This window comes from Drosophila willistoni (assembly GCF_018902025.1).
Source record: "Drosophila willistoni isolate 14030-0811.24 chromosome XR unlocalized genomic scaffold, UCI_dwil_1.1 Seg144, whole genome shotgun sequence".
NCBI lineage: Eukaryota > Metazoa > Arthropoda > Insecta > Diptera > Drosophilidae > Drosophila > Drosophila willistoni.
The window spans coordinates 11,345,837-11,365,625 of NW_025814057.1; the positions used below are offsets into that span (position 1 = coordinate 11,345,837).

The 19,789-nt window shown below is 39.1% G+C and overlaps 1 protein-coding gene across 1 annotated transcript in view; it reads right to left on the reverse strand.

The window, feature by feature from the left end:
* The window catches only part of LOC6638807 (MOXD1 homolog 2), an 85,659-nt gene that overhangs the window by 13,524 nt on the left and 52,346 nt on the right, over positions 1-19,789 (reverse strand). Inside the window, exons 3-8 of the mRNA XM_023179574.2 lie at positions 14,682-14,960; positions 13,804-13,989; positions 12,481-12,676; positions 5,957-6,126; positions 5,270-5,432; positions 3,392-3,527 (exon numbers count right to left, since the gene is read on the reverse strand). Coding sequence (XP_023035342.1) covers positions 3,392-3,527; positions 5,270-5,432; positions 5,957-6,126; positions 12,481-12,676; positions 13,804-13,989; positions 14,682-14,960 — 1,130 coding nt within the window. The remainder of the gene's footprint in view (positions 1-3,391; positions 3,528-5,269; positions 5,433-5,956; positions 6,127-12,480; positions 12,677-13,803; positions 13,990-14,681; positions 14,961-19,789) is intronic.

Below are 19,789 nucleotides of genomic sequence, written 5' to 3' on the forward strand. Positions count from 1 at the left end.
TTGCAGTTGTTGTCGTTGGGGGTTTTCATTATGAATTTTAATCCTCATATCGCATTCGCACTTTCAGGTTTCAGGCTCAGGCCCAGGCCCAGGCCCAGAAACCATGTCCATGTCTAGGCGCAGACCCCGAACCTCGAACCCGAACCCGGGACCCGGACATTAAGCGCTACAAAATTGCAGTAGCCATAATAACTGACCAGCCACCGGCAGCAGCAACAACAACAATAACAACCATGCAATGTTCATTGTCCAAAAGCAAACAACAACAATGCGCGTGAAGCAACAGCAACAACACGAACAATGCGAACAACGAGTAAAATCGACTCGGGGCCATTGTTGTTGTTGTTGTTGTTGCTGCTGCTGTTGCTGTTGATGTTGCTGTTGGAGGCGGCCCCATAACGACAGACAATTGCAAATGACTTTATCAATTCGTGTCGATTTTCGGTTGTGTATGTGTGTGTGTGTGTGTGTGTGTGGAGAAGTGTGTGTCAGTGCATGAAGTGGACATGGTGAGGACAAAAAGCCAATGTATATCCAGGACCTCACACAATCACTTACGACAACTACATACAACAAACAATGAAAACGAGGAACAAACAAAAATGTCGTTGATGGGGCTACACACACATATATCTATATATGTATGTATGTATGTATGTAGGTACTTATAGACACATACTTATATAAAAGTCTTCTGCATTGAAATTGTGCATTAAGAAAGGAATTTGCATGCAGAAAGATGCCAACAAAATGATTTATATCACATTTTTTAATAAGTATGCAAAAATAGTTTCAAATTGTTTTTGAAATTAGAATATGTAATTGAAATATTTTTCAAGCCGTTAAACTAACTAAGAAGGTAAAGATTTAAATACGAATCAAGCAATCAAACTTATTGGAAAGATATTAAATCCATTCCGACAAGACCATCAATGAGTCTTGATTATTTCTACTTTTGGTATGAGTTGTCTTTCAATGGCTATTTATTTTTTAAAGAAGTTCTACTAAATCTTTAATCTAGAATCTATTAAAGGCATAATAACATTTTTCGAATTTTCAATTAAGACAAATATGTAAATCATATTAAAGCTAATAGGCTAGAAAGGTAATATGATTTTTCATGTATCAAAATAAAAACAACTAAAAATAACTCATAAATTCTATTGAAATTTATTCTCGTTTATATTTCTTATTTTCATTCTTCGTTTTATGTTTCATTTATTGGTTATCTGATTTCAAATTTAAACTTGACTTTACGTTGATTAACAACCTTTTAGCCCGAGTTCATCTGCCATTATACAATCATCCTTTTAGCCGCAACCCAATCAAGCCGCAAAAATTCTCAACTAACACTTTTTAGCTTCCTTCCTTCATTCATTCATTCGTTCATTCATTCATTGGTTCTTTTATACCCACAGTGGTCCATCAAGTCCATTACACCATCCGTCACTCCATTCACTTCCTTGTTTGTCTCCTCCTCCTTCTCTCTGTTGCCCCGTTTATCCTCACCATTTACGTAACTCATTTACGTGTCCATGTTTGCCGTACCCGGTTTTTCTCCTTTAATCTATTTATGCCGTTTACTTGGATTTCCATAGAAAATTATCTTTGATTTTCATTTCGACTTTGATTTGACCAACCCAAATGGGTTTTAGCACTCTTTTTTTTTTTTTTTTTGGTTCATTCTCTAATGTCAATGGGGAGTGATTAATCCCAAGATTTGGTTTAATTTCGTCTAATTTTCAGTGAATGATTTAATACAATATTCATGCCCTCGAGGTGATTATACCTCCAAAAGCTATTCAACAGTCAAGGGGATCATCCTGAATATAAACGGACGAACCATGGACCCCGTACCCCAGACCATGGACCATGAACTAGCTGACTGGCTGACTGACTGCTTGACTCTGACTGACTGATGCTCTCCTCTTGTTTATTTAGCACTTGACGTTAATAGAAATCAATATTTTCTAAATAAAAGCTCCTCAGATGCGATGCAGAGGTCGTGGTTTAGGTTGTATGTATATATAGTGGGATGAAAGGAGAAAAGAGACGGTGGGTGCTTCTCGTAATTTATTTTTCCACATTCACAATTAGAGCATAGGGCATAAGGCCAACAAGCAAAGCAAGCACACTGTGTGCTGCAGCAGTTCATTTTCCAATTGTTTGTTGGGCAAATACTTCAGAATTGAGAATAGGATCCGACCAGACCCCGACAACAACGAGAACAAGAGAAACCATGAATGGAGAACGAAGAAGGACGACCTCTTCGTCGTTGCTAGCTTGAGTTGGATTGCTTTGGTTTGGCTTGGGATTGGGATTGGGCTTGGGGTTTGGTTGGGTTGGGCTGCGTTGGGTTGGGTTGGTCTCTTCAATTCACTGCCACTGCGACTTCGTTAGGTGATTTGGTTATGCAACAACATCATTAAATCACCAATTACTTTAGTCAACAGAGAAATAAACCAAATTTCCTTATACACAAGCCAGCAACGTTGAGAGGGAGCGAGGGAGACTAAGAACAGAGATTTCTGGATGGAGAGAAGGTGAAATCAAAATGAATAAATGAAGGAGACACGAAAAGTAGGCGGAGAGGCAGGGCAACTACTACCTACCTACTATAGAAAGCTTGAAAAGATTGAATTACGCAAGTAAATTATTGAAAGATGTTGTATATACTTATACATATATATTCGATTATGTACGAAATAATCGTGTAATTAAGCGTATATGTTATCGATATACATTAACCCACACAGTTGGTAAGCCAAGTTAACCAATGAATCAAACTAATTCCATTACGGAGATGCTCAGTTCAACTTTGTACAAGATTAATAATCAGGTAACCAGCGATTTATTATCGTTAGTAAGATGGAAATGCTAAGAGTTGCTATCGATGTATAGTTAAGCACAACATGGAAAGGAACAACAAATGGAGTTTTAAATTCATCGATAATAATAATCACTAATCGTCGATACAATATTCAAACAAACTCTGTATTCACTCTGTTCACTCCTGTCAGCTGAATGAAACAAAATGGAATTTCGTTTCGAAATCTACATGATTTCATTGCTATATATTCTTAATATGGAATACGTCAATTTTCATTAGCCTCGTTTTCATTTTTTTTTGTCCATTTTCTGGTTTTTTTCATATTTTTTTTTTTTGGTTCCGTTTGACGAGCGGCAGCGAAGGGTGGAGTGTTGGGTGGTAGATGGGTGCAAGACAGAAGCTTTCATGGCTGTTTGGAAAACGGAACGAAAAAAACGGAACCCCATGCAATTTTTATAATGCAAAATGCTACGATTGGTAGCAGAAGAAAAGGAGCTATGTGGGCAAGATGATGGGTATATGGTTTGGGTAGATTGTAAGGGTAAGAGAAAAGAAACTTACGTTGCAAGTTGTTCGATGCCAAGTGAATGCAACACTGTGGGCAGACTCGGCAGTGAGTGACATGTTGTCAGTTTCTTTTGGCGTGGATAGTAAAGTGTCAGCACTGTGCAGCTTTCTTCCTTCATTGTGAGGCCACCTGTGAAAAATAAAACAATGCAAAATGAAAATGAAAACAAGAAAAAAACAGCGAAAATAAGGAAATGCATAAGAAATGCAGAAAGAATAAAAGCAGAATGAAAGAACACACACACACACATACAGACCCATACCTAGACTTCATATGTATATATAAATTTCTTTAGCGCCTTGATGACAATTTCCTGCCTGGCTGGACCAGGTAGCAACTCACCCTGTACCAGTTCCAGCCACCCATCCCCACCAGTTTCCCAACCTGCCTGCTCCTTGGACGAACCAACTTCAACCGACTATGAACAAAAGACGAAAATTAAGCGGCCGTTGCAGTTGGCAGTAAAACAGCAAGGCGCCATCATAATAATATTCCATTGGAGCTGAGTCTCGTTCAAAAGAGGAGAGAAGCATCGTCATTTTGCTGTCAAGCTCCATGAGTATTGCTTCTTTATTTGCGTTGAGGCAGCTTTACAGTACGGAGGACATACAGAAGTAGTAGATAGTATTTTCGACGTACTCTCAACTCGTATTTCGCCTAGACAAACGTACGTACATAAGTACGATAGACACGGCTGACTGCCTGTGTTTTTTTTTTTATACTTTGGATCCTTTTCTCAGTGTCTTTAGTGCAATGTCGTTACGTTTGTCTATTACGACTCCTGTATGTTTGTGTGTGTGTGTGTGTCTGTGTTTGTCTCCATAGAGAGTTGTTGTCTTTCGCCGTGTCACTTCACCTACTCCCACATACCTCGCGTTGTTAGTGAATTGTGTAGATTGTATTTGAATTTGTGCAAGCAAGCAAGAAAGTCAAATTTACGTTAGGTGTGCCCTTTTCTCTTTCCATGTTTTTTTTTATCGCTGTCTTAACTCACTCAAATGCAATGTACAGAAAACGATACAAATAAATTGTAACGAAATGCTATGGCCCTTCGTTTGATGCACTAAACTAAGGAATCGTACATTGAAGGAATTTAGGCATCATCTCAAACTTTGTGTCATCAAACACAATTTTCATCTTTTCTCGATAATAATTATGCATTTTCAATTGAACAGTTTACACAGTTTTGGTTTTCCCCCGTCTAATTTTGCATTAATAACATTATCCCCAACTCTGTTCTGTTGCCCTTGTCCAGTTCGTTTCCACCGTAGGCAACAGCTGTCACAGCAACACACACACACACCCACACACACATACAAACTGCCAACGCCCACATCAACAACAACCTCAACCTGCTTTAACACCTGCCAGCCCCGTGTGCTAAGTGAAATGTTTCAATGTCTTGGTTTATGTATTTTACAATGACGTCGTCAGTCGTCTCCTACCATTTTGACTGCCTGCCTGCCTGACTGACTGCCTTCCACCAAGTTGCTCCTTTGTCTTGGAGCAAGGATGAATGGATGGTTGGATGGATGGAAGAAAGGATTCGTTCGCTTGTTCGTTCTTTGCTTGGTTGGCTGGCTGGTTGGATCGTTCTTTCGCTCCCGTGTTGCTGTCGCATATCGTTTGGCTGATTTAAATGTGTCATAACGACGATTGTTGCTCACCCGTTGCCATCGCCTACCAGACCTTGCAGTCGTTTGGTATACTTGGATTTTCTTTTTTTATACACCCATTTGCAGTTTTTTTTTTTTGTTTTTTTGCTTTTTTTGAATTTTCTTTTTGTTGTTTTGTGCAATTTTGTTTTTTTTTTTTTTCTTTCATTCTGCTTGATTCATTCTGTTTTATTTACTCCCTCGTCGAGCACTTACCCAAGGTAATTGCCTTTCGTGACGAACTGTCATAAATGCATTCGGCGATGAGTCTATCCCCTGGCATGGAATGCACCGATTGTGGCAAACGTCGAAAATCCTGATAGGCAACATCTATATTGCTGTCGTGTGCAATTGGCGGTAGCTCCTCCGTTTGTCGTATCTAAATATGGAATATAAAAAGAGATGCCAAGAGACAGAAAGAAAGAAAGAGAAGGAAAAGATGGATAAGTTTGCTCATTAGCATTTTACTTGCAATAGAAAATATGTAAATAGAACGAACGAACGAACGAACGAATGAACGAACATACTGTGGAGGCTTAGATGATAAGTAAGCGCGCGTATATACATACATAAATCTCAACTTTTATAACAATTTGCTCCAATTCTTTCAAGAGCATTAGTTGCCATTTGCAACAGAGCAAAATTCATATAATCAAAGTGTAAATAAACTTGAAAACTTAAACTCAAACTCAATTGAATCTTAGTACTTGAATTTGCTTAAGCTTTTGGCATAAGTTATACTTATGTCTCTCTATAAAGTAACAAAAGTCTTAATACAAATTTAATGGCTAAAATGTTTTTGAATTTGGCCTTGTCTTTACCAATTTCAAACATTTGGTATCATTTTTTGATGTTAAATGCCATTGACTAGTGAGTAAAATTTATGGTTTCGCCATCACTTACCTGCCGCAGTTTAACCTCCTTGCCAATTTGATGGGTGCGCATCATGACCGCAAAAATGTTGATACCTTGTTGGGGGAATGCATAACCTGTACAATCCTCAATGCATTGGCCCTCGGAAATCACACGCTTTTGGCCAGGTGGTATAATGTGACGCCAATTGGGATCCATGCCTGTAAAATGTACACCAAAAAATCGTTTTACAGTGCTTTTAATTAACGTTTCAAGAGATACAGTAATAGGAAGTACACAAAAACAGAGAGGGACGCAGAGAGAGATAGAGAGAATGTGTAAGTGAAGTGGGTTGAGCTTGCTAAAAGCTCTAGTGGTTAACACACACACACACAGACAGACGTGTGTGTGTGTGTGTCATGTAGTGGGTGATGGGTGGAATTTACCAACCAGCGAATGAATCTCGTTATCATCGTTCATCATTCCTCTCTTAGCACTCGCTGCCGCTGCTGTAGCACTCTATTTAACTTTGAACGTTGATTTTTTAATTCGATTTGTCGCAAAACGTGTAATTACATTTTAATTGCTGCTTTTGATGTTTTAACAACTTTGTCAATGCATCCAACCATAGCACCGTCATCTACCAGCCAACTACCTACCTACCATCATTCAGTCTCCATCTCATACACCAAAAAAAAAAAAAACCCATATCAATTAAGCATTTTTCTTCGTTCATACGTTTTTGATATATTTTTTTTTGTATCAAAATGAAATTATGCATTTTAGGCAACTTTGTTTGGCTCTTTCTCACCCACGTTCCTGGGGGCTCAATTAGTTAAATGTTGTGGAATATTTTCCCCTCCCCTCCGTAGCATTGAGCCAGCAGCTCTCCTACTCATGCTCTTCTTCGGCTGGCTCCTGCTCCACACTCAATTAGGAACTCATGTCGCCAGGCATGTTAAAAAAATATTTGAAATTCATGTGCTACATATTTTTTGTGATTTTTTTATTTCTTTTTTTTTTTTTGCTTTCTTCTTTTCTGTTTGGCATTTCAATTGTTGTGCTGGCTGGTGTGTATGAGAGGGGGCAATTCGGGGGGTATGTGCAAATGGTTGGAGACGTGGGCGGTTAGGGGGGCTGGAGAGTATGCCAATCAAAATACTCGCGGGAAATACTTGGCATTGCTGGAGGTACCCAGCTGGCAATTGATTTTCTTGCTTTTTCTCGCGTTTTTTTTTCTTGCTTCTTCTCGTTTTTTTTTTTTTTTGTTGTTGTATTATTATTATTGTAAATCCGCGATTGCTACAATTTTACCATTTTTTTTTTAAAGCCTTTTTTCTGCATGGTGAAATGACAGCAGAAGGACGAATAGCTGTTTGGTGTGAGGCAATGAGAAATGAAAATTTATAGCTCGGTCATGCTTGAGTTTTTCGTCGTTGATTTCTTCGCATGCGTGTATGTGAAAGTGTGTGCGTGTGTATGTAAGTGTGTGTGTGTGTAAGTGTGTGTGTGTGTGAGGTGTTGTAAAAAGAAAAGCTGCTTAAATGAAGTGCGGATTATGGTGAAAAATTAAATTGGAATTTTTTTTCTTTTTGGTTTTATGCTCTGAAAAGTATGCTATGATTATTTGATTTTTTTTTACTCTACACATTTTTAGGCAAACGAAATGGAAAATTGAAAAAAAAAACACTTTCCAATTAATAAATTAATAACGATCGTTTAATACTCTCAACTCAATCGTGTAAGTTTGAATGGATCAAGGAAAGTGGCTATATTCTGTATACCTACAAATTCTAATTCCCATTAAAAGAGAGTCAGCGGGACTTCCAAAAATTAATGAAATAAAATAAAAACAAATTTATTAAAGAGAGAGAGAGAGTATTTTGAAAGTCGTCGATTTGTTTAATTCTCTAACTTTTATGGTTGGGATTCAATTTTAATTTATTTATGGTTGTAATTTTACCTTTTGAAACGGAAACCAATTATAAAACCTGCGTTCAATATTGATTAAATACCTCACAATCCCATATTAGCTACCAATTAGTTTCATTGCCACCATTTTCAATTTCCACTATTGACCTACATACATATATGTATCTATGTATATATATATATATATACAAATATTCATTTATTGGGGAAGCGCAGCGGCAGCTTAAACTAAACTAATCTAAAAATATTAACTTTAAAAATGCCTTTTGCATAAAAAATCAATTTGAATATTTGAAAATTGAACAACATTTTGTGCTATGGTAATGAATTGAAATTTTTGCAGACAGATTGCCGCTGGGCCATCATTTTGTTTCAACATTTGCATAGGTTTTTTATTATTTACTTTAACTATTTCTATTATTAATATATATATATATATATATATGTATATTCAAATTTTTTCTTTCTATATTGAAACGAATACTTTCTTTTTGGTTAGTTTTTCGTTGTGTCATGTTGTTGGCATCAATTTTCAATTACCGATTTTTAACTATGCCATGTTAGCTTTAAAAATTTGTTCTTTTTGGTTTCATTTTTAAACTTTTTTTTGTGTCTCTTTTTTTTAATGTCACGCGGGCAAAATCAATCAATATGGTTTTATTTGGTGGCTAGGGAGCCAGGCGTTGCGTAAAAACAAACGAAATAGAAAATCATTAATTAAATTTGAAATTACAATTCATGCGCGTTTATCACACAAAAATATATTTCGTTTGCAAATTGAAGCCGAGAAATTTTTAGCTAAAACCTTGCCACGAAAATCAAATGTATATATATGTATGTAGATTGGCTCAATCCATAAATATATATATAGATAAATAGATAGATAGATAGACATAGGTTGATCGATGGTTGGATATATAAATAGATTTGTCTTTTGCCAATCGTCAAATGAAAATCCATTAAGTTCTGTGCTTTCATTTCCATTTTGATTTGCTTTTTTTCCATACTAGATTTCAATAACACATTTTTCGTATGTATTTCAATTTCTCTTCTCATTGCGTTTGCTGCCAATTTCCATTCATTAAATCAAAATTCAATATTGGCCATGCGAAGCACAACGATGACGAAATTGTTGCTATACCATTGAGGGATGAGGACTGCGAATGGAATGGTATATGGGGAGGCAACTATTTGAGATTTAGAGGTAGGGAATTTCTATTTGAATTGGCCCAAAACGCAAAACTCACATTTCATAACTACATATTTTTCAAATCGATATTTAACGCTGATATGTATGTATGTACATATGCCACGGAGTGGGTTACCGGTGTCAAGGGTTTGCCAATTGCAGTTGCTGTTGCAGTTGCTGTTGCATGTTGACAGGCAGCAGAAGCAGCAAGAGCATTGAAAATGGCAGCAGCGGCAGCACACGGCAAAAATGGCGGCAACTTTTCTAATTATTTTAAATGGCAATTTGTGTCACACGCGCATCCAATGCGAAACAGAGAGAAAGATATTCCATAGAGTTGCTATTTTTTTTTTCTCTCTCTTCTTTTTATTGTTTTTCGGAAAACAATTCGATTAGCTAGTGCATTTTTGTGCCCCAAAATCACATTTCAACAACCAAAATGGTTCTGTGTATGTATGTGTGTGTGTGTGTTTGTGCGGCATAGTTTTTCCCGAGAAAAACTTTTCACAGGCCGTGTCCAAATGAAAGGCATTAAAGAAAGATTACATTTATGTGTTCTAAACTAGTTATGCAACTGCTAGAAAATGTTGCCAAATATATTTTTAATAAAAAAATAATGGCAAATGCTGCAGAAAAAAGAAAAACAGGATCCTAAGCATATAGCCTAAAGGATTGTAAAGGTTTTTTTGTTTGGTGAAAATGAATATAAAAATGGTAAATGGGAATCTTTCCCTCTAAAGTTTATATCAATAGCAATCAGCTTGTTGTCTCAAATTTTGTTTTCCCCCGATAAGCTGTTGGTGGATTATTATTACGTATATATATACCTATATATTTTTTTATCAATTCCCATGCTCTTTGGGTTTTCTTTGCCCACACAAATCCCGTAGCATTTTATTCTGCAACATTTCCTTTGCTGTCCCGTACTTTATCCGGCTCCCTTTCGCTCCCTCTTTGGCACTCCGTTTTCATCTCCAAGGTGCCATAAAAATTTACCAAGCCGCAACATTAATCAAAGCATCGTTCGCATACACACGAGGGCTATGTATATCAATAACCAATTAAATTGAAATTAAATTTTTACCAAAGTCAGGCACAGAGGAAACAGCACAGCGGCGTGGAGGGAAACCTCGAACGAGAGCGATAGAGACAGACGGTCGGACAGACAGACAGACAGATAGATAGATAAGGACAGGAACAGCAAGGTACTACAGAAATTTTGCAGCTACTTACGCATCATATGGAATGGGAGACCATTGGAGCTTTAGCTTCCAATCGTAATTCAATTTATAGCCGGGCAGAGCCAACAGAAATTGTAGCCAACATTTATATATGTATGTATATACAAATATATATATTTTTTCATTTATTTATTGACTTGGTATGCGTTAAATTCCAATTAAATATTTCAATAGCAATGTGGAATTGCGGAATTGGCAGGAGAGGGGGGGGCTCCAAAGATGGAGCCCGGAGAACCGTGCTCGTGCCCGTATAGTCGACGGACCTAAGCCCACCCAATCCTCATCTCCTACTCCCCTTCTCCGCCCACTTCTGACTGTCATTCGCATTTGGAAATTGTATTTCTTTTCCTTCTACTTTTTTTGCTTTCTTGTTTCTTGTGGTGGGTATCAAGATGTATTAATCTACTTCTCTTGTGTTTCATTTTTCGTAATACTCGCCGGAAGTTTTGGCAACACCTACTCAACGCTCTAGAGCGAGAAGGAAAAGTTCTTTTCACTTCTTTTTCACCATACACACACACACACACATACACCTATTGTTCGTTCTTTTGGCCCCTTGGTTGTTGTGCCACCGCCGCCGCCGCCGCCGCTTAGCCATGTCTCTATGCGGTTGTAACAAAGTTATATTGGTTTGCGTGACTCTCCACCAAATAAAAATAACAACCAACCGAACCAAATGCCAAAAGCAAACACAAAATACCAAAAAGAAAGAAATAGAAAAATAAATTGTAAAGTGAAATTAGTATTTTAGTTATCCTGTGTGCAGGCATACAAAGTAAAGTGCCTTAGAAAAAAGGAAACATTTCAGGTGGTTCTTTTTTTCGGTTCGGTTTGGTTTTGGTGGTTGAAATTGGTGGACCCCTCCCTCGTGCTCTAGAGACATAGACAGGGACAGAGAGAGAGAGAGAGAGAGAGAGAGAGGGAGAGGGGGGTCCAGTAGGAGGAGTACTCAAAAGGCGCTTAGCGTACAGGGACATGAAAATTACCGCGTTGTTCGGTCCGAGAGACGTTCGATGAGTCAATGGTTTGATTATGGTTGGGGGCAAAAATACGTTGTGGGTAATTCCATGAATTCCTCTAGACAAGTGGAAATTTCATGGAAAAACACAGACACACAGACACACACACATACAAACATACGGAAGACTTGAGCTGTTACAGTAAAAATATAAAAAACTATTTGTATGCGAGAGGTTCTCTAAGGACTAACTACATGTATGTAGGTATCTCATATTTATAATAAAGTTGATTCAACTAAACTAAACTACTCTAAGCACTTTGGGAAATGACTTGAAGACTTTGCACTCAAATTTTTTTTAAAGTTTTTTGACAACCCTCGCATTGCATTTTATAATAGTTTCTGGGTTAAAGCAGCAACCCCATTGAACTGAGGCGTTACCCCAAGCCTAACCTTTTGGTAACGTACCAGCAAACAAAAATTTGAATTATTTAGTTGAACCAAAACAGAGAGAGTGTGTGTGTGTGTGTGTGTGTGTGTGTGTGTGTGTGTTACGGGTGAAAACTTTCAGACACATGCCAAGTATTTGACTATTTTTCCATTTTGATTTCGAATGCGTGTCCAATTTAAAATTAAAATCTATTTGTTAGCAATTTTCTAAAAGTAACAACAGTAAAACACCATACAAAAAAATTACAAAAAAACAGAAAAAATAAACGAAAGTAAACGTTTTGTTTCGACCAGACAGAATTGCCATAGTCAGACAGATATTAAAATTTCTTTCTTTTTTCTATGTATGCATGTATGTATGTGGAAAGTTTTATGGGAGAGATAGAGTCAGCAGACGCCTTTTGTTGTTGCAACTCAGACATCGACTCACCCACACATACACACATATACACAGATGACTAAAGTCATAAGCTTTTGTTTTACTAGCCACCAAATGTGGTTAGTCCTTCGTCCTTTGCTCATATTCGTTGGTGCGACTCCATCTCCAGCTCTAGCTCTGGCGGCTCCTAACTCTGGCAATCTCATAAATTGCATGACATGAGTTGCATATATAGAAAAGTCCTGGCCATAAAATATACAAAAGGGCAGCAGCAGCTGCAGTATCCACAGCATGCTTTCCCTCTCCATTTCTCTCTATCTCTCTCTCGCTTTTTCATTCTATTCACTCTATTCACTTTTGCCATCTCATTCAGGAGGGGATTTATGCAGTTAGATTTCCCTTTGCCCCCTCGCTCAAAAAACTTACCGATTGACAATATGCCAGCATCATTTGGTCGCAGCACGTGCGTAAAGTAGATTTTCAAACCCGAATTATCCGCCATTTGTCTCGCATGCAATTGGGTAAAGTCCGGCTTCAAATTGTTATAATGGGTCTCCATTAAATAATATTTGGCCTGTCGCGACTCGATTGGATAGCCAGCTTCATGGGGATATGTAAAGCCCTGCAAAAAGCCAGAAACAAAAACAAACCAAAAAACAAAAAAAAACGTTGAGTGTGTTGTGTTTGTTTATATATATATATATGAATATGTATGTATATATATGTGGAGAACGGAAGTTGATGCCATGGCCATGTGCAATTTAAATGCACAGCCAGCAACTTCTCTTGTCCGCCATCCCACCATCCACCATCCTCCAGCGACACCAATCCTTTTGCTTTCCCACTCTGTCCATTGCCATTCAATTGCATTGCAGAGCGGCCCCTGGCGGCCGAAACATGCCACTGCATTATGGCGCGCTCTTGTGATGAAATTATGAAAAGCATGCAGAGACCTACTAAAACAAAAAAACCAAAAGGCTGAAGCAATAAAAGGGTCACAGGGCAAAAAACCTCCAAGGCCTGTTCAGTTTTCATAAATACCCTTTGATTTACTTGAATAATCATTTATCTTTCTCTATGAGACTAATTTTCTCTCAAAAATCAATTCTGTAAGATGATCTTGTCTTTTGGTTTGTTGTTATCTCTTTCTTCTGAGTCTAAAAGCTTTTTAGTATTATTCTTTTTAGTGTGATTTTTCTTTTTTAAGGGAAACTCATTAATAAACGGTTTTTTTTTGTAGGATTTCTTTTATGTACGTCATTTCAGATTGCATTTTAGCTTAGTTTTTCTTTAGCATCTTTCTTCTATTTAAATTTGTATGGAAACTATGAAGAGCTATGAAAAAATACTTTGAGAATTGCAACTTAGATGCTCTTTTGCTGGTTAATATTATTTGAAATTTAAGTAAGTCTAACGGAATGATTTTGCAATGGCTAAGTTCAAGAAGATCATCACTTGTTGTTTTCATATCCTTTGTTTTTGTTTTGTGGGAAAAACCTAGGGTATTTTCAATTTTGGTTTAATGCAATCTATATATATATGTATATGTATACTTATATGTATATATCTCTGCTCGTTTTCCCTTACTTATTTCTTTGTGCTGAAAGGAAGCATTTGCGAAGGTTAAATTAATATTGCATGCTTATGGCTATGACGAAGATGGGTTCGGTGCTTGAATTGTTGGTGTGGGTCGAGTGGGTGGTTGGTTGAGATTCTGTGTTCTCGTGGTCTCTCTTGGTCGATGCTTACCTCGCTGCCCCGCGACCATGAGGCAACAATGGCATTGCATGCCAACGGTATGGATCGTGCACCCATACAATGGCGTCCCTGTTCGCGTGCCATCTCCTCCAGTTCCGAATGTGAGCCCTGGCACTCGTGTAGCGTTATGTGCTGCAAGTAATGCACACTGGACGATGAATCATAAATCGGTTCGTACTGCCAGGCCATGAAAAGAAAATGAAGCACAGAGATAGTCAGATATATGTATATATATATATATATGTATGAGTGAGTTGAGAAAGAGAGACGGGAGATAAATTTTTAATATTTCAATTTGGTTATGCCGAGGAGGCCAAGGAGACAAGCGGAGACAGTGACAGGCCAGGCCCGGACAGGCCACGCCATGCCATGCCATACAATGCCAGACCAGGCAAGAGTTGGCTTGGATCGGGTTGAGTTCGGTTGGGTTGCGTTGCGTTGGTTTGGGGTAGCCATCTCGGCCAAAAGCGAGCGAAATCGCATGCCAACGCGATTGCACTTGGCCTTAATTATGCATTGTATTTAATAACGTTTAGCAAAGAGATGCAGCAGAAAGTGTGAGCGAGGAGTGGAATGATGAAGTTTACAAGCAAAAGCAAAGACAATGGCCAATAAATGTCTTGTGAAATGGGTTAATAGTAAAATTTGGCAGCCAAAAGGCACGGCATGGCATGGCATACGAAAATTGAATTGTTAGTGTTGCCAAATTTCACTTTAAATTGATTTCATTTATTCGTAAAGCAGACACGCTGTCAGTTTTTGGCCAAGTTCAATTTACATTTACATAATTTTATTTCATTTTTAAAAGAATGTGTCCTTAAATTCGAACTCGTCTCCTTCATTGCATTTCATTTCATTTGATTCCTTACCCGTATAAGATGATGCTTGCGATTGATATCCTCCAGTTTGAACATTTTGCACCAAAAGAGCGGCGTATCGCCGCCAGGCAGCTCAACATCCTCATTGCGTAGCTCTAGCACTCGAACGCGTTCATCATGCGATGGCAATTGCAGTTGGGCCCGTTGCATCAAGACCATGGGTCGATAGGGACGAAAGGCGCGCACCGGATCTGGTAGGGTGCCCGGACGCACCGAGCCGTGTGGTGGATCCTGTGCGTGATACATGTATAGCAAGCGCATCGTGTCGTTCTGCAAAAAAAAAAAACCCAAAAGAGAGAAAGAGTGAGTAAAAAGAAAACGATAAAACAAGGATAATGAAGGGGACACACACACACACACTCACGGAGAGTTGAAAAATGTGTAAAAAATTAGTTGCCAAAGGTGGTCAGTGGCGGCTACAGTGGGGGGAAAAAGAGGGTAAAGCGAATGGTTGGGTGGTTGGTCTACATGAGGTCAAAATGGCGTTATAATGGCGTCGCCTGGCAAGCAGCAACAAAAACAAGCAAACCAGTGAACAAGCAAGCAGTAACCGGACTCGAACTCGAACTCGTAGATGGAGGTGGAGTCGGAGACGGAGTCGCAGCTGGAGCAATAATGTCGCTGCTGACGTGTACACGGATGTACTGTCTGGTTGCTACCTGCTCCTGGACACGCTTGCTAAATTAAGTAAGAGAAGAGAACAAAAAAAAAAAAAGCGAAAAATGAAGCGAGCATGCCGCTTGCAGCAGGAAGGAAGAGGAAGTCGCCTGTGGGCGCATATAGTCGAATGTCGATGGAATGGGAGATGTTTGGTCAGCTGCAGGGAGCAAGTTGCAAGTTGCAAGTTGTGCGTTTGTAAATGGCCGTGTAATGGCCCGAGACAAACTCGACTCGACTCGGACAGAAAAAAAATCAGTAAAATAAAAGACAAACAAGGATAGACAGACGGACAGACCGACAGAAACAACAATGTTGTTGCCACACATTTCAGTCATGATAAAGTTTATATAGACAATTTAAGAGATTGATTGATGCGTATAGCCTGACTGAGAGACTTAATCAAGTTAACTTCATTGAACTTCATGTCGATTGAAAAACCTTTTCGTTTTCTTAATCAAAGTAAAAAGCTAATTCTATGTATTATGAATTTTCTTGCTCTTTTTTTTTTGTTTTTTGTTTTTTTTTTTGGTTGATTGCATTTCCTTTTTTGTGCAATTCGTTTTTAGTAGTAGTTTTTCACTTAATTAATCTGGTGCTACTGGTGGCTAGTAGCACTTATGTGAATTGCCTTGGCTTCTAAGCCATTAAGCAACGTTGTCGAACTTTCATTTAGTATTCCCTTGTTGTGCGGGACTGTACTTTTTACATTTGCACCGTACAAAACACAAAAAAAAAAGAGAAAAAAACCCAAACCAAACCATTGCACTTTCATTCTGCACATATGTATGTGTGTCCTTTACGTTTCACCCTCTCAACCTTTTACCCAATTGCATCTTTGGGCAAAGCAATTTACACTTCAAGTGGAGGCGAACAACATTTGTCTGACTGCCCAGCCCAACCCAACCACCCCACCCCACCCAACCCACAACCCCCGCACATACTCACATTTCTTCTAGTATTTTATTTTTATGCTTTTTTTTTTTTGTTTTTTGCTCCTTTTTGCAACAGCCAATTCCCTATAGGGTTACAAAAACCAGAGCCGTGTCGGTTTGAGTTGGGGGCCGAGTTTTCGCCTCCTCGTTGTATTATGTATGTATTTTTCATTTGCCACGTAGTTTTTAATTGGCAAAACCCCGAAATTAAAGCTTTCATTAAAGAATCACGACGCGTTGTGGCCAAACCGGATAGACGACAAAGTGTCCACTCTCTCTCTCTCTCTCTCTCTCTCTCTCTCGTTCTGACTGACTATAGGACCCGTTCGTCTGTCTATTTGTCTGTCTGCCTGTCGGTTTCTCTCGCTTGCTCGCTCTCTCGCTTTGTGTTTGTACTTGACTGTACGCCTCCGGGGGCTTTTGGGAAAAGCCAACAGTCAGCTGTCATTGTGTTCATGTCATGGCCATGTGTGTGTGTGTGTGTGTGTGAAGCGCCAGCAACAACAACAACAACAGCAACACATGTAGCACTTTGGTGGCCAGGAGTAGAAGGGTTCAACAACAAAAAGGAAAGCAAGGAGAAGCAGCAGCAGAAGGAGGACATTGACGAAAAAAACCAGGGGGGGAAAAAAAATGAACCAACGGCAGGGCATCCATTTGAATTCATTGTGGCAAAGTGCCCATTGTAGCTGTTAAGTGGAACTGTAGAGTACCATGTTCGACAATTGACGGGGGCCCAGGCAACAGCATCAGCATCAGCAGCAACAGCAGCATCAGCAGGACCTGCTAGAGTCCTTGTCTACTTTGTTCATTTTGCCAGCGCGAACGAGGAGACAATACTTTAATTAACAATTCCCTTTCCTCCGAAAGTCTGTTAGGTTGGTTGGTTCGTTGGATAAAACAAAAAAAAAAAAAACAACTGAACTGAACCTGTACAAATGAGTCGACTGCCTCTGCCTGCCTGCCAGCCGGAGTCGGTGGTAGTCCACTGACAAACACTGCGGGCGCTTGCTAACCGTTCCGACTCCGGACTACCCACAATAACAACAACAACAACAACAACAATAGCAACAACAACAACAACAGTTTTAAAACATTTGCCGTGCGACAGGCGCAGCACAAAAGTCATTAACGTTGCGGGCTTGGACATGGCCCAGATGTAAAAACATGACCACTGTGGCAAAAAACTCAACAGTCAGTCAGTAGAAAAAACAAGCTGTAGGCTAAATGAATGACGGCCAAAATGTATAGGGTAATATAGGCTATACAAATCACCTCGAAAATTTACCATCAAACTAGTCAAAGTTCAATTGTAGAAGATCTTCTGAAGATAAACTATCAAGTAGCTAAAGTTGAACTATGGAAGCTCGTTCAATGAAGAAATTCACCGTATTGAGTAATCCTTCTAAGCAAAACTATTAATAAATTAGTTAAATTATACTATGACACAACGAGCATAAATTTCATAATTTCTAGGGCAATTAAAGGGGCAAATCAATGGCTAAACATTAACTTTCATGTGAATTTTCAGTTATTAACTGGCTTTGGGATTTAGTCGAGTGTATTAAACGTAAGCCTTGTTAACCATTAACTCATCATACCCTAAGCAAAACCCTTTTTTTTTTGTTTGGCGTTATAACAAAAGTGTGAAAAAGCGTGCACCGAACTATGCACACGCACGACTCAACATGAGGAGGAGCTGGAGATGAAGGCGGAGAAGCAGGGAGTGGTTTAAGAGTAGACAGCAAGAGAGGCATGGAGGCGTGCAGCAGCAGCAGAGAGTACCGGAGAAAACTAAAATGAAATGAAAAGCTTCAGCAAGGATTACAACCAAAAATTAATGAAAGCAAACTGGCTGCGGTCATTTGCTGTGGTCAACGGGTCGGTCAAGGCTTAATTGCCAAAGACGATGACGAGGACAACTATGGTGGCAAGGTGTGTGTGTATGTCCTGTGGTATAAGGACAACACAATCCGAGTGCGAGTCCGAGTCTGAGATGGAGGCTCAGCAGTGTGTGTCTGTGTGTGTGTGTGTGTGTGTGTGGTCAACAACTGGAAATGGTTGTACAGGTTACACTTTACTGACTGTTGCTTGCAGTTTTGGGGTTTTCTCCTCCACAAAGAAAACCTGGCTCCCTCTCTCTCTCCCTTTCTCTATGCTGATGGGCTAATTGTAAATGCGGCATGGCGGGGGAGAGGACAAATTCAGACTTGGACTCATTAGAGAGCCTCGGTTACGGCCCAAAAAACTTGCGAGGCTTTGCAATACCCTTAGAACAAGCAAGCTGACAGCGCAACAAACGAATGAAACGCACGGAGGAGGACGACGTTGGGACGCTTGGCTTGGCACTCGAAAAGCGTTGAACGTTTAACCTTTCTCTCTCTCTCTCTCTTTTTCAGTGTGGACAAAAGGGTCCATTTTACGAACTGACCGCATTCAATTAAGCACTTTTAGTCTTGGCATAAATGCGATAATTGGTAAGAATATAACAAGTTGCAAGTAGCATTGCGAAATCCTTCGTCTAGAATTCCTTTGCAATACTTGTACACATGAAAACTAATCAAAACTATTTCAATACTAACTAGAAATGAGCATAGTAACTAACAGAAGCTTGAAATAAATAATTTGGTGAATAATTCATTCATGGTTCAACTTAAAGATGTTCTAATTTATTTCAATTATGATTAAACATTGCCATACAGTGCCTACTAAAAACAATTTGAACTTGTTAATTAATACCTTTTCCAAGCCAATGAATTTCTATCCCCCCGTCCGAAAGCTAACAGGGTTTATACGGTTTTAACCTATGTTGCAGTTGTAGTTTGGCCAACAACAATTGCTCTTTTGCGAATGTTACACCTTCTGGCCATTGCACATTGCGCCACCTTGCAGGTTGGCCCCCATTTCATGTAGTTGTTAATGTTATTGTTATTCTCCTAACGTTTCTACTCTATTATCCTTTCAGCATCTTTGTTTTCCAAAGTGGGCAATTGCATTTTGCCATTTCAACGCGTTTTAATAATGGGCCAATTGTCCTTAAATTGCAAAGCGTGGCTGCTGCTGCTAAGAGTTGGCTAATGGTCAAGTCCTGTTTCAGGTTTTGTGCTCCCAACTGCTGCTTGCAGCTGGTCTCAAGCCAAAAACTTGGTCCGTGTGCTTGTTTAATGTGCACGTAATTGAAATGCATTTACAATTGAATTATAAGCAGAACAAACAAATGCACAAAAGACACAAACTCACACTCACACACACACACACACACATATACACGAACACACACTCACATGTATTTACATAAATTCACACTTTTGCCTTGAAGGAGAAGAAGAACGAACAAGTGGCGGAGGGAGGTAGGGGAATACTGCCAAAGTATGTACTATAACAATAAAAGCCATGGCAGCTTTGTTGAAAACTTTCAGCAACAGCAGCTGAGCTCAAAACTCGTTGGCTCTCTCTCTTTCTATCTTTCTCTTTCTCTCTTTGGATGTGCTCCTCTTGAGTTCCTTT